The 12,754-nt window shown below is 30.4% G+C and overlaps 1 protein-coding gene across 50 annotated transcripts in view; it reads left to right on the forward strand.

The window, feature by feature from the left end:
* The window catches only part of LOC129957578 (uncharacterized PE-PGRS family protein PE_PGRS54-like), a 173,601-nt gene that overhangs the window by 149,470 nt on the left and 11,377 nt on the right, over window positions 1–12,754 (forward strand). For 49 of the 50 annotated variants that reach the window (XM_056069967.1, XM_056069946.1, XM_056069970.1 and 46 more), the window contains 9 exons: window positions 183–239; window positions 2,332–2,400; window positions 4,361–4,426; window positions 6,726–6,773; window positions 7,827–7,883; window positions 8,249–8,314; window positions 8,479–8,544; window positions 10,942–10,998; window positions 11,894–11,950. In XM_056069967.1, the coding sequence (XP_055925942.1) occupies window positions 183–239; window positions 2,332–2,400; window positions 4,361–4,426; window positions 6,726–6,773; window positions 7,827–7,883; window positions 8,249–8,314; window positions 8,479–8,544; window positions 10,942–10,998; window positions 11,894–11,950 (543 nt within the window). The remainder of the gene's footprint in view (window positions 1–182; window positions 240–2,331; window positions 2,401–4,360; window positions 4,427–6,725; window positions 6,774–7,826; window positions 7,884–8,248; window positions 8,315–8,478; window positions 8,545–10,941; window positions 10,999–11,893; window positions 11,951–12,754) is intronic. The other variant, XM_056069975.1, reaches the window with a different exon arrangement.

Here is a 12,754-nt window from a genome sequence, read left to right on the forward strand (position 1 = left end):
TTATTATTTCCAAAATTCTTCAAAAAAAAAAAGGAATTTTGTAAAACTATATATAGAGAGTAATAAAAAGAATTATAATTTTTCACATATTCAAAGTAGATTATTTCAATTTACATGTTAAATCGCATGCATTTTATTCATGAGATGATATATTGTTAAATTCATACTTTCATTCTATTTAGATTACTCAGATTCAAGTGCCTCGGGCATGGATGGAGGCGGTCCAGGAAGTGGAGGAGGTAAATGTACTTAGGAAAATTCATGTAAAATTTTGCTAACTGAGAAATTTCAGTTTCAGGCAATCAGGAGATAGTGATTAAAATTATTGAAAAATAAAGGAATTCCTCATTGAAATATATTTCTACATTTAATTACATTCAAATTCAAGAATTTTTGATATCATATTCAATGAATTTCTGAAAAATGTTACATTAGTTTTTAAATGCCGTGATTATGAATAGGGTTGCAGTGTAGACTAAATTTGCTTCAATTTTCTTAATATGGAATTCTTAATGCTGAACAAATGAATAAGCGGTTCATGAAAGAAAACATTATTTTCTTTTACAAAAGTTGTTCCTTACTTCATAAAAGAACGTTCAGAAAACGTCGAAGGAGTTGAAAAACCCTTTGAGCAACTCGTTGCATAGAAAAATGTGATGAGAGCAGTACGAACAGGTCCCCATTCAGGAATGCCTGCCAAAATGAAACAACTGTTAATAGCAGTGAGCATCGCTTCTTAAACTCGTCTTTTATCACGCCGTCAGAAATGATGTTTATCTTAAGACCCATTAGGAGTAATCTTTACATAAATTTCTCGCGTGCTCTCTAAGAAAGTTAATCCTCGAAGAAAATCTTGTAGGGTAATGGTTACAAATAAGAATAAAATATTCCTTGGCATGTGTTCAGCATTTTTGCTGAATCTATCGTGTGGTCCTCGGCGAGCGTTTTGAGGATCAATCCCCAGCATTGTGTCCGAAAATCGAATTTGCATTCCAGAATTGTGATTCTCAACTTACTAAAAAAGGAGGTTTTCGATACATGTCTACAAATCTATTCTAAAGACAAGAAACCTAATTTCAGCCACCAGTGTTTTCTATTAATCATAGTCTTAAAAATATATTTTCCAACTTAATTGAAGTCTTCAACCTGGAATTTGTCAAATTCTCGTGGTGACGATTATAATAATTTCTAGCAAATATCGGACACGTGCAAGTTAAAACGTAGTTCCTTAGCTTAATAATTACACTCCTAAAACTCGGATGGCGCAACAGGCATTTTTGAATGATGACACTGTTCCGAGAGCGCAAAACAATTAACTGAGAAAATTCGTACCAGCAAATCAGGCAATTTAAGATAAATGTTATTTCTTGATATCGCCGTAAAGTGATCAATATCTATATATGCATTTATATTTCCGTCAGATAGTGGTGGCTCAGTATACATTTTTGTCATGCTATTTTGACCGAAGAAGTTCCTCAATATGTTGCATTTTAGCTTCTTAATAATCCAACATTCTATATGCAAGACTATTACAACCATCTAAACACTATAACCACAAACAGCAGCTAAATATTGCAAGAATAATATCCAAAAGATAATTTAAGTGGATAATTTTTAGAAAAGAAAAATTTAATGAATATGTATTTTATTAGTCTTCGAAAAAAAAAACACTCAAAAATTCAATAAATTCTACAAATGATTATTGACACAGCTTAGCTAAAAAAAAATCTGCACCTATAAATGTATATTTTTGCTTAGAGTTGTTAAACATAAAATGTGGTTTACAAGTGTGTTGAACCTGGATAGTCAAATTAAGTATTAAATATGACAGCTCTATTACAAACTATATTTGTACTCCTAAACTCTTAGGATCATCTCAAAGCAAAATTGCACTTCAGAAACGCAAAATTGTATTAATTTTAATACGTTTCCTCAAAGTATGTCTGTGTTTGTTTGAGAGCAGCTAGACTTGTTCATTCTCAGTGAAGCTGACCCTGATACTTGCGAAAATACTGCGAGAAAAAAAAAAAAAAAAAACACCTTTATTGTGTGTAAAACAATTTTTTTGTAATGTGACTTCGAACAATGTAATTGCTTGAAAATACATCATATATCATAGATATTACAATACAATCACTTTAATGCATAGTCCCACCCCCCCCTTTTCCTTTTCCTTTTTTTTTTTTTTTTTTTTGGTTTTAACATAGCATATCATGGAAATAAAAAAGAACCTCTACTCTTCTGTACATTTTCAAATTCCGATAAATATGAGTTCTATTCATAACTTGACGGATCAGACATTACTTAATTTAAGATTCAATTCTGTTTCAGGTGCTTCGGGGCCTGGCGCCTCAGGGATGGGTGGAAGCGGTTCAGGAAGTGGCGGCGGAGGAGGAGGAGGTGAGCGTGCTCTGAGGATTTCGAACAAAAAATATGCAAAATGCAGAATATCAATTTCATTGAAAAAGATAAAACCTTATGAAATTACTCAAAAAATGAATGCTTTTGCATTTGTCTGAAAACTGCTTGTAGATGTAATCATATTCAAGAATTTCAATTAATGTTATTTCGACCGAAAAAATATATGTTCTCTAATGCCATCGTTAAGTGCGCTTATTATAGAGAAAAATGGAATATGCTTGTTTTACAGAAAGCTTCTGATTGAAAGATGACGCACTTGAATATGATGTAACTGCTTGTAAAGTAACTGCTTGTTAAAGGAACTCGGTTGAGTTCTCTTAGCAATCATTGCTTTGCCTTATGAAAGGCAACGCATCGGCTGATAGTGAACAACCAACCGAGAATAAGAACTCATGTACAACAATTAAATAATGCGTATTTTAAATCCAATAAAATGCTAAAGAATCCAGTGACTTAAATTCTAAACCATTGTCAGCATATTATGTTTTCTTAAAAATGTTTCTGTCGATTACTTTGATGGGTGAAGTAGATACCGTTTCACTAGAAATATGAAGAAAAGAAAATTTTCTTCGCGGCACCATTTCATCATCTACTGACATTAAGGGTGGGTACCATGAGGATTAAAGGGGAGAAGACAATTTTCCGCCAGATATTGTTTCCAGTGAAATCAGTTATAGTTGAGGAGTGAGTTTAAGACATCAATATAATTAACATTGCAGATTTTGAAAAACTACCATCACAATAATTGCTCATGATAAAACTGAGAGAGTTATAGGGAAATGTAATTTTTACATTTCCTGCATTTCATGCTTTCTCTAAATTGGAGGTTAATTTTTAAATTCGTCCGACATCTTTACCGCTCTTACAACATGTAATTATTTGCAATATAGCCCCATCAAGAATACAAATTTCAAGAGGTATATATTTGTCAAATAATAAATGAAAGTTGATTTCATTTTTGAAATTATATTTGGAAAATATACGTAGAAATGCTTCCAAAGTGGTGTTCTGAAATTCACTTTTTTTCAATAATATATTCGATAATATCCGTTTTGATTTCCTTTCTTTCTGCAGAACCTATGTACCTTCAGTCGTTTGAGATTTCATAAATTTTTAAAAATGGAAATTAAATCTATTTTGTCAATTTTGCATATTTTAAAATATAGCTAGTGTTTTAAAAGATATCGATTGAAATTTAATTTACCAAACAAATAGCGTATTATCTAGCGTATTTCTCCAGAAAAAGGAAACATTCGTTTATTAGAAGCTATGGATTCACAGTAATGTATATTAGAACAGACACGACTGAATCGATCTAATAAAACTAAGTGGAAATTTCGGCTCATGGATACAATATTAACCCTCACGCTAAGCATCCCGCGATTTCCACGGGCAACGTAGAAGTAGCAAAATTTGCGCAATCCGCGATTTCTGGGCGGAAGCATTTTTCCATCGGTTTAGCCCTTGCAAATCGCTCTTTTTCCTTTCATGCTTTCATTTCGGCTTTTCTGGTTTCATTCAGATATGGGTCAATATATAGCGTTAGTTGCGCGTTGTTCTGCGAAATATGCAGATACGTTTCGTTGAATTTTGCAAGTTTTTTTCAAAGCTCAAAAATGTCTGGAAAAGTTTCGCAATTTTTGGAACTACTTTGATAAAAGAATCACGCAGCCAGAGGGTGAAATTATGAGACTCATTCAGAATTTCATACATTGCATGTAAAGCTATAAATAATAATTATTTTGTATTATGAAGAGACAATTTTATATTTATACAGAAATCACAGTTTTCATTTTCATTAAAATCGATCTCATAAGAAGATAAAGAAAGTCAATAAATGCAAAGATTGTTCAATGTTCTTTGCTTCCAAATTGAATCTTCCTTGAATTCTCATTTACGCTATTGCACACATGTTAATTATAACACGTATTTCATGTAGGTCTCTTGTTTGGTGGTTCAGGTGGATCTGGGGCTTCCGGTTCTGGTTCGGGAGACTACAGCTACAGTAAGTCATTTTGTATTAAATAGAAAGCACATTTATAAAATTAATGAATAATGCATGTCACATTGATTTATATCAATCGCAGGAATTTCTACACACTGGTGGATGGCGAGAGACCATTTGAATTCAAAAATAAACAAATTTAAAATCGTGATATGTTCATGTATGTCATAGAGATTATATCATTTGTAACTCATCATATTCCATTGGCTGATTTAGATTTTTAATATAGTTGAAATTAATTTTTGACATATCCAAGTGTTACCATCTGGTTTACAAATAATACGAATTTGCTACCTAGAAGAAGGATTTATATTTATAAGCTGTTAGCGAAATAAATACCTTATTTATGATAAATGCACAAATTGGAGTGGGCATAAATCATATAATCTACAAAAAAGTGCTGAATATAAGCTAAAAATGTTACGGGAGGGGATAAGAAATATATGTAGCAGTTTTATGAACAAAAAGTAAGAAAAAGTACGAAGTAAAGTTAAAGCTTATAGAGAAAAAAATTGAAAAATTGCTCTAGTGTAAACATTATATCGAAAGTTCTTTATAAGATGAGAAAGGGAGAATTCAATAATACCCAGTTAAGTTGGCAAATGGATCCAAAAATGAATCAAGACAAACAATCTTCTGATAATAAATATGTTGGAAATGCGCCGTTCTGCTGAAAATATTATTCATTCCCAAGTAGCACTGACGAATATACAGAAGGAATTTGTTTTATGTTAAAATAAGTATTATTTGAATCGACGAATCGTCAAACGTTTCGCACTCTATTGAGTACTATCTACAAGGTTCAAGAATATGATTTTTAGGTATTTCACAGCAAATCTGGAATTAATTACAGCGGGGAAGCTATGATAATGATGCTTTATAAAGCATAATTTAAAATTTAAATTTTGAAGATTGTATTATATAGTAATTAAAGCACTTACTTTTCAACGGAATGACGATTCTAATCACATGCAATTATATTCAAAAGATAATGGATAAAAATTTATTAAATTCATGATTATTTTATATTTTCGATTATTCAGGATCAGACGCCTCAGCAATGGGTGGAGGAGGTGATCGTATTTGGCAGATTTCTTATATAAATTTTCTAAATTGTAAACCAAAATTTCATTTCGAAATTTAAAATATAAAAATGCACGTAAAATCAATGTATTTCATGTTAAAACTTCTTTGCTTAAACAATCATACTGTATATTTTCAGATTTTCTAATAATTCTGTAATAGCATGAAATGAATAACAACCAATAAACCAAGCAACAGTGCTCTTATGAATATGGAACAACCGAATTTGTACAGGCCTTCATTGTACTGGGTTTAAAAATAAATAACCAAATTCAAAAATAGGAAGAACAATCAGGCGATTTAAAATGATAAACTTTTGCCAATGAATTCCTGTAATTTAAATGTATTACTGCCGAGTAAAAGGAATGGAAAGGCGGACTTATTGGTCTGGCTGTTTAAGGAGCAAGAATATGGCATCATTTTCTGTTCTGATTTCAAAAGGGTTGGAACTACGTTGAGAAATGAGGTTGGATGATGAGAAGACCACATGAGAGCTTTTCTACGAAATCTCATATGTGTAGAATAAAAGTCAGAATCGGAAAATGAATAATAATTTTCAGCCAATGATTTCTTAGCTTTGAAGTTATTGAAAGACTTTAGGTGCATTAATTGCCCATTATTACAAAATGATAGTTGTCCAATATTCAATTATGGCTCCTTACTTCAATAGTTAAAAATAAGAATAAAAATTTCAACTATGAACATTTCGTTTCCCTCCTTCAAAATGAATATATAATCTAAACTCGACATAGGCTATGTAGTCTCCTGAAGCTGCATCTAACTGAATCAATTTCAATTTCAATACTTATATCAGACTGCATAACTGAATCAATTTCAATATTTCTATCTGTTATCCGAAATTACTTTTTCTTTCAATTAGTTTAACAAATTTACATTTTTATGTAAAAATATAAATAACTTGTTATAATAAGCTCAGAATAGCTTCTTACATAATGTACAAATGGATATATAATAAAGAAACTTACTAAATGTCATACCGCTTTGTTATTTCTATTTTTTTTATAAATTTATTAGTTTTATTTTCTCAAAATGTCTTTCAAAAGTCATGCAATTTTGATATATTATTGAAGTAATTTGATAAAAGGATTATAAATTTGGCTTATGAGAAATATTGCTATCTTTATTAATTTCCTGAATTTAATGCATAAGATGACAAATGATACATTTCTAATTTCATTCTTTCATTCTATTTTAGGTGCTTCCGGACCAGGCATGGGTGGAAGTGGTTCAGGAAATGGAAGAGGTGAGTGTGTACAGATGATTTCAAACAAAAATATGCAAATTACTGAATTTTAATTACATTTAACTAGATAAAAACCGTCAGAAATTACTTTAAAAATAATTCTTTTTAATTATTGCAAACAGTTTGTTCATGGAACATTACTCAAAATATTAAAAATTTCTATTAATGCCATTTTTTTTAATTTCATTTAAGTATTTAATAACCTGAGACAATGCTGAATAAATTTTGTTTTTTTACTTGCTTAAAATTTTGAAATATTCTCAATATTTTAAAAATTTCTATACATGTTATTTCGACCTAAGAAAGTTCATAATATGTTGCAGTTTTGCTCCTTCATATTCAAGCATTCATTATGCAAGACTAATACAACCGTGTAAATACTACAACCATGAACAAAATGTTAATATTGAACAACTAATATCCAGAACAAAATGTAAGTGGATAAATTCTGGAAAAGAAAAAATTTAATATGTATAAGAAATATGTATTTTTTTTTTAGACTTTGAAAGCTCTATTACCAACTATATCGGTACTCCAAAATTCTTAGGCGCTTTTCAAATGTATGGTGCAGTATGAATTTTCAATACGTTTCCTAAATGTATGGTTGCGGTTTGTTTGAGAGCAGTTAGATTCGTTCATTCGACGGGTAGCTTGTCTTTGCACTCATGAAAATGTAGTGAAAAATAAAAATAACCAATATTCTGTCTAATGCAATTCATTTTTTGTGTTGTAACTGTAAACAATGTATCTGCTTGAAAATACTTTATACGTCGCAGTTATTGTAGTACAATCACATAAATTCACTGTCACGCCCCCTATTTCTGGAGTTTTTTTTTTAATTGAAATTGCAGAAATAATGAACTACGTATTGCCATGTTTTTGAAGATGCGTTTTATATTAGCATGTAATAGAATTTTAAAAAAAAGCAATGGCACATTTTTGCTATATGCTAAAAAACTTTTTTTCCCAACTTTAAAGATTCCAGTCAAAACACTTTTATTCAGAAGTAAATGCAGCAGTCATTACTAAATTTATGATTGAATTCTGTTTTAGGTGGTAATGGTCCTGACGCTTCAGGCATGGGTGGAGGCAGCTCAGGAAATGGAGGAGGTGAGATTAGATTCTGATGATTGAGAACCAGAATATCCAAAATGCAGAATTTTATTTAAAAAGCTGAAACCCTATGAAATTATTTTTAAAAAAATAATGTTTTTTTTTTCATTTGTTTGAAAATTGTTTGTCAAAGGAATCATATATAAAAATTTCTATTAATGTTCCACCGAAAAAATATATGTTCTGTCACGCCATCGGTAAGTGTGCTATTTAAAGAAAAAAGAAGCTCGCACGCCCTACGTTATGTTTCTCATTGAAAGATAATATACTTGAGGTTTTGGAACTTCAATTGCTTGATTGATTGTTGTATTCGTGACTTGACGAATGAAACAGTATTAAATTATGATTGAATTCTGTTTTAGGTGGTTCGGGACCTGGCGCCTCAGGCATGGGTGGAAGTGGTTCAGGTAGTGGAGGAGGGGGAGGAGGTGAGCGTTTTCTGATAATTTGAAATAAAAAAGTTGAAAACTGCAAAATTTCAGTTCCATGTAAAACCGAGAAAACTGTGAAAAAACTCTAAAAAATTTCTGCATCTTAATTTGTCTGAAATTTTTGTACGCGGATACGAATTTTTTCATTTATTTTCATATAGGTCTCTTGTTCGGTGGTTCAGGTGGATCTGGGGATTCCGGTTCGGGTTCAGGAGACTACAGCTACGGTAAGTCATTTGTATTAAATAGGAAGCCTATATATAAAATTAATGATTAATATATGTCACATTGATTTATATCAATTGCAAGTATTTCTCCACGCTGATGAATGGTGAGAAATGACTGGAATAAAAAAAAATTATGTTTCAAATCGTGAAATTTTAATGTGCATCATTGAGCCGAAATAGTTTGTTATTAAACTCATAGCATTTCATTAACTAATTCAGATTCTTAATATTGTTGAAATAAATTTTTGCCGCGCCCCGTGGTATACCCTGAGATTTATAAATAATACCAAGTTGCCACCTAGATGAAGGGTTGATGCTTATATACTTTTAGCGGAATAAATGCATTATTTAGGATAAAGGCACAGAGTTACGTAAATATAAAACTTGTCATCTGCAGAAAAGTACGGAAAATAATTACGGTAGCAGATAAGAAATATATGCATTAGTTTTATGAACGATAAAAGAAAAAGTACGAAATATTAAAGCTTATAGAATAAAATATTTAAAATTTGCTCTGCTGAAAAAATTATATCGAAAGCTCTTTATCAGATGAGGGTGGTAGAATTTAATACTAACTAGTTATGTTGGCAATTTGATCATCAAAATGATTGAAGAGAGGCTTTCATATGATAATAAATATGCTGGAAGTATATGTTCTGCTGAAAATATTAGTATATATATAAGTTATATTCTGCTGAAAATATTATTCATTCCCTAATAGAGTCAAGGAACATACAAAAGGAACTTGTTTTTGCTTAAGATAAATAATTTTTGAATCCACGAATCTTCATATGTTCTTAAGGCATTCCACAGTCAATATAGAATTAGTAGTTAACGATGTTGCTGTTCCCCAGATTAAAATTTTGAACATATTATACCGATATATTTTATACTGGTATATACTGATATATTTTATTTTAATATTTTATACTGATGTTGATCCATAAAAAATTATTAACTTTATACTTATCTATTTTTAAGCGATTGTGTATCTGACGCCTTGGGAATGAGTGGAGGCGATTCAAGAAGTGGCGCCGAGTGTAAATAAGATAGTTTTCATAGAATTTCGGAAAATGGATCATTTCAGTTTCTATTCTTTTGTTAAAAAAATAAAAACAGTGTGGAAAATCAATGTATTTCATATTGAAACTTCTTTGCCTAAGTAGTGATACTGAATATTTTCAGATTTACTAATAATTCTATAATACCCTGAATTGGGTAATAACCAATGAATGGATCACAAGGCTCTAATGAATACGGAACAACGGAATTTTAATATGTCTTCGTTGTACTGACATTTAAAAATAGATAACCAAGTTCAAAAATAGGAAGAACAGTCGGGTGATTTAAAATTATAAACTCCTGCCAATAAATTCTTGAAACTTAAAAATATTACAAAATATATATTATTTAATTAAATAAAATATTATATAAATTACAATAAATAAATATATATATTATAAGAAAAAAATTGCAACGACCACCATTTCATTTCTCTCATTCAAATGGGATGGCCAATTTCTTTCATCTAAGACAGATGCGTTTTAATCTCCCATTAACATGCAGCTACATCTAGACAAGTGATGCTGAATCATACTTACCCTAGTGGTAATGATTAAATATTTTAATATTTTAAGCAAGAGCTATTTTCAGTTTTTAGATCTCGTTTTGATGAGATATGCAGAAGTGTTAGAAAATTCTGTCACGTCTGTCATTACTACGGACAATATAATCATTAATATCCGATTTCAATCCCAACTTCTCTGCTGTAGAATATCTTTTTCTTTCATCTAATGTGGAGTCTTTGTGATTTCAATAATAACTCAATATCTGAATCTACTAAATCAGTGGATTCACATGTATTCAACCCTGAGCTATTGTTTTCTTCGGTGTATCTGTTGAATATTCATTAAAAAACAATTTTACTATAAAAATATCTTATAATAAAAAAGAAGGGAATTTTGCTTTGTTATCATCTCCTGGCTGATAGAGTTCATACTGCGCATGACTGAATAATAAAACAATAATTTTATCAGAATCTTACTGAATTACGTAAAATTTCTTTAATTCGTTTATCAAATTTATAATTTTATTCAAAAATATGAAAAGACGTAGTATAATAAGAACAGCAACTGTTTCTTAGATATTCTACAATTTCAGGAATGATAACGCAATTTAATAAATGTCATGTCGCTTTGTTATTCCGATTTTTTTATCGCCTTATTGAGGGTTAATTTTTTTCAAAAGCCAAGATATTTGTTATTTTATATATGTTGTGCTATAAGAAGATTATATTTTAAGCAGGTAAAAATATTTCAATTTTAATTATTCACATGAATTTTATGCATAAGATGACAAATGATATATTGCTAACTTCATACTTCCATTCTATTTAAGATGATTCAGGATCAGGAGTCTCGGGCATGGGTGGAGGCGGCCAAGGAGGTGGAGGAGGTGAGTGTTTTCAGAATATTTTAAACAAAAATATGCAAAATGCAGCATTTCATTTTCATTAAAAAAACACTAAGAAATTACTCAAAAATTAATGTCTTTTATTTGTTTCAAAAATGCAAATATTCTCAATATTTTAAAAATTTCTATTCATGTTATTTTGACCGAAGAAAGTCCATAATATGTTGCAGTTTTGCTCCTTCATATTCAAGCATTCATTATGCAAGACTAATATAACCGTGTAAATACTACAACCATGAACAAAATGTGAATATTGAACAACTAATATCCAGAACAAAATGTAAGTGGATAAATTCTGGAAAAGAAAAATTTTAATATGTATAAGAAATATGTATTTTTTTTAGACCTTGAAAGCTCTATTAACAACTATATCGGTACTCCAAAATTCTTAGGCGCTTTTCAAATGTATGGTGCTGTATGAATTTTCAATACGTTTCCTAAATGTATGGTTGTGTTTGTTTGAGAGCAGTTAGATTCTTAAGCAGTTAGATTAACTATTGCTAAACTAACTCAACTATTCAAGATTTCTTTATTTGATTAGAATGGGAATGTTCAATTCAAACTCATCCTGGCAATTTACTCACCAACATAAACTTTCATAATTAATATGCTGCATTGCCCCATTTCATATTATATATGAGGTTTACGAATAGGTTCTTAACGTTTTCCATTGCTAATCTAAAACTAATTGTGGCCGAGGAGCTGCGATAATGATGCTTTATGAAGACGCTTTTAAGGAGCTGTATTAAACAACAGTATAAAACAATATTTTTAAAGAATTAATTCTTTTTGCCCAGATGGATTATTCTGATACGAAATTTTATTCATAAAGTGAGAGAGTTATCATTATCAACCTCATAATTATTTTATATTCTAGCTGCTGCGGGTTCTGACGCCTCAGCAATGGGTGGAGGTGCTTCAGGAAGTGGAGGAGGTGAGTATATTTGACAGATCTCATATAAAATTGCAAACTGAAAAATATCAATATATTTTCAGTAATTAAGTCTGTAAAAAATGTAAAAAAATAAATAAATGAAATTCTTTGCCTAAGGAGTCATACAGAATATATTAGATTCTCTTCTAATGCGATAATATTCCCAAATGGGTAACAACCAACTATTGGAGCAATTAGATACATACAAGACAATCGTCCCAGATTAAGTATTCGTTGTGCTGGCGCTTAAAAATGTATAAAGTTATTTATAATCTGGAGAATTATAAATAACTGCCAGTAAATTCCGATCAACATGAATAATCACTATCAACTATCCTTAAAGGAAACATATTTTTTTGTTCGGAGACTAAAGTAAAAGGAATACGACAAAAGGTCCTTCGCGAGAGAGGGTATGTGCTATGATAATAAAAGAGTTTGGTAGATGTGTAAACTAAATGAGATTTTTCTGCCTAAAATCACCTATCAGCTAATAATTTTTTATTTTTCATGTTGATGGGAAACTTTAACTACAAAAATTGTTCCTTATGATGAAATGATTATTGGCCGTATTTAATTTTCCTACTTTTAATAGCAAAAATATTATAAGAAAATGAATGGCTAATTTTAACCCCACAGAAGCGTTTAGCAGCATGCAGCTACATTCAGGAAGCCGATACTCATGATTGATTTTTTTTGTTATGGTTATTGATGCTTATTTTTTCAATATCACATTTTTCCTTTTTAAAAGTTATCCTTTCATGTTAAAAAGCATCCAATAAGCAGTTCCGTACTGTCAGCATTTAC

This window comes from Argiope bruennichi, chromosome 11 (assembly GCF_947563725.1).
Source record: "Argiope bruennichi chromosome 11, qqArgBrue1.1, whole genome shotgun sequence".
In the NCBI taxonomy this organism is placed as follows: Eukaryota; Metazoa; Arthropoda; class Arachnida; order Araneae; family Araneidae; genus Argiope; species Argiope bruennichi.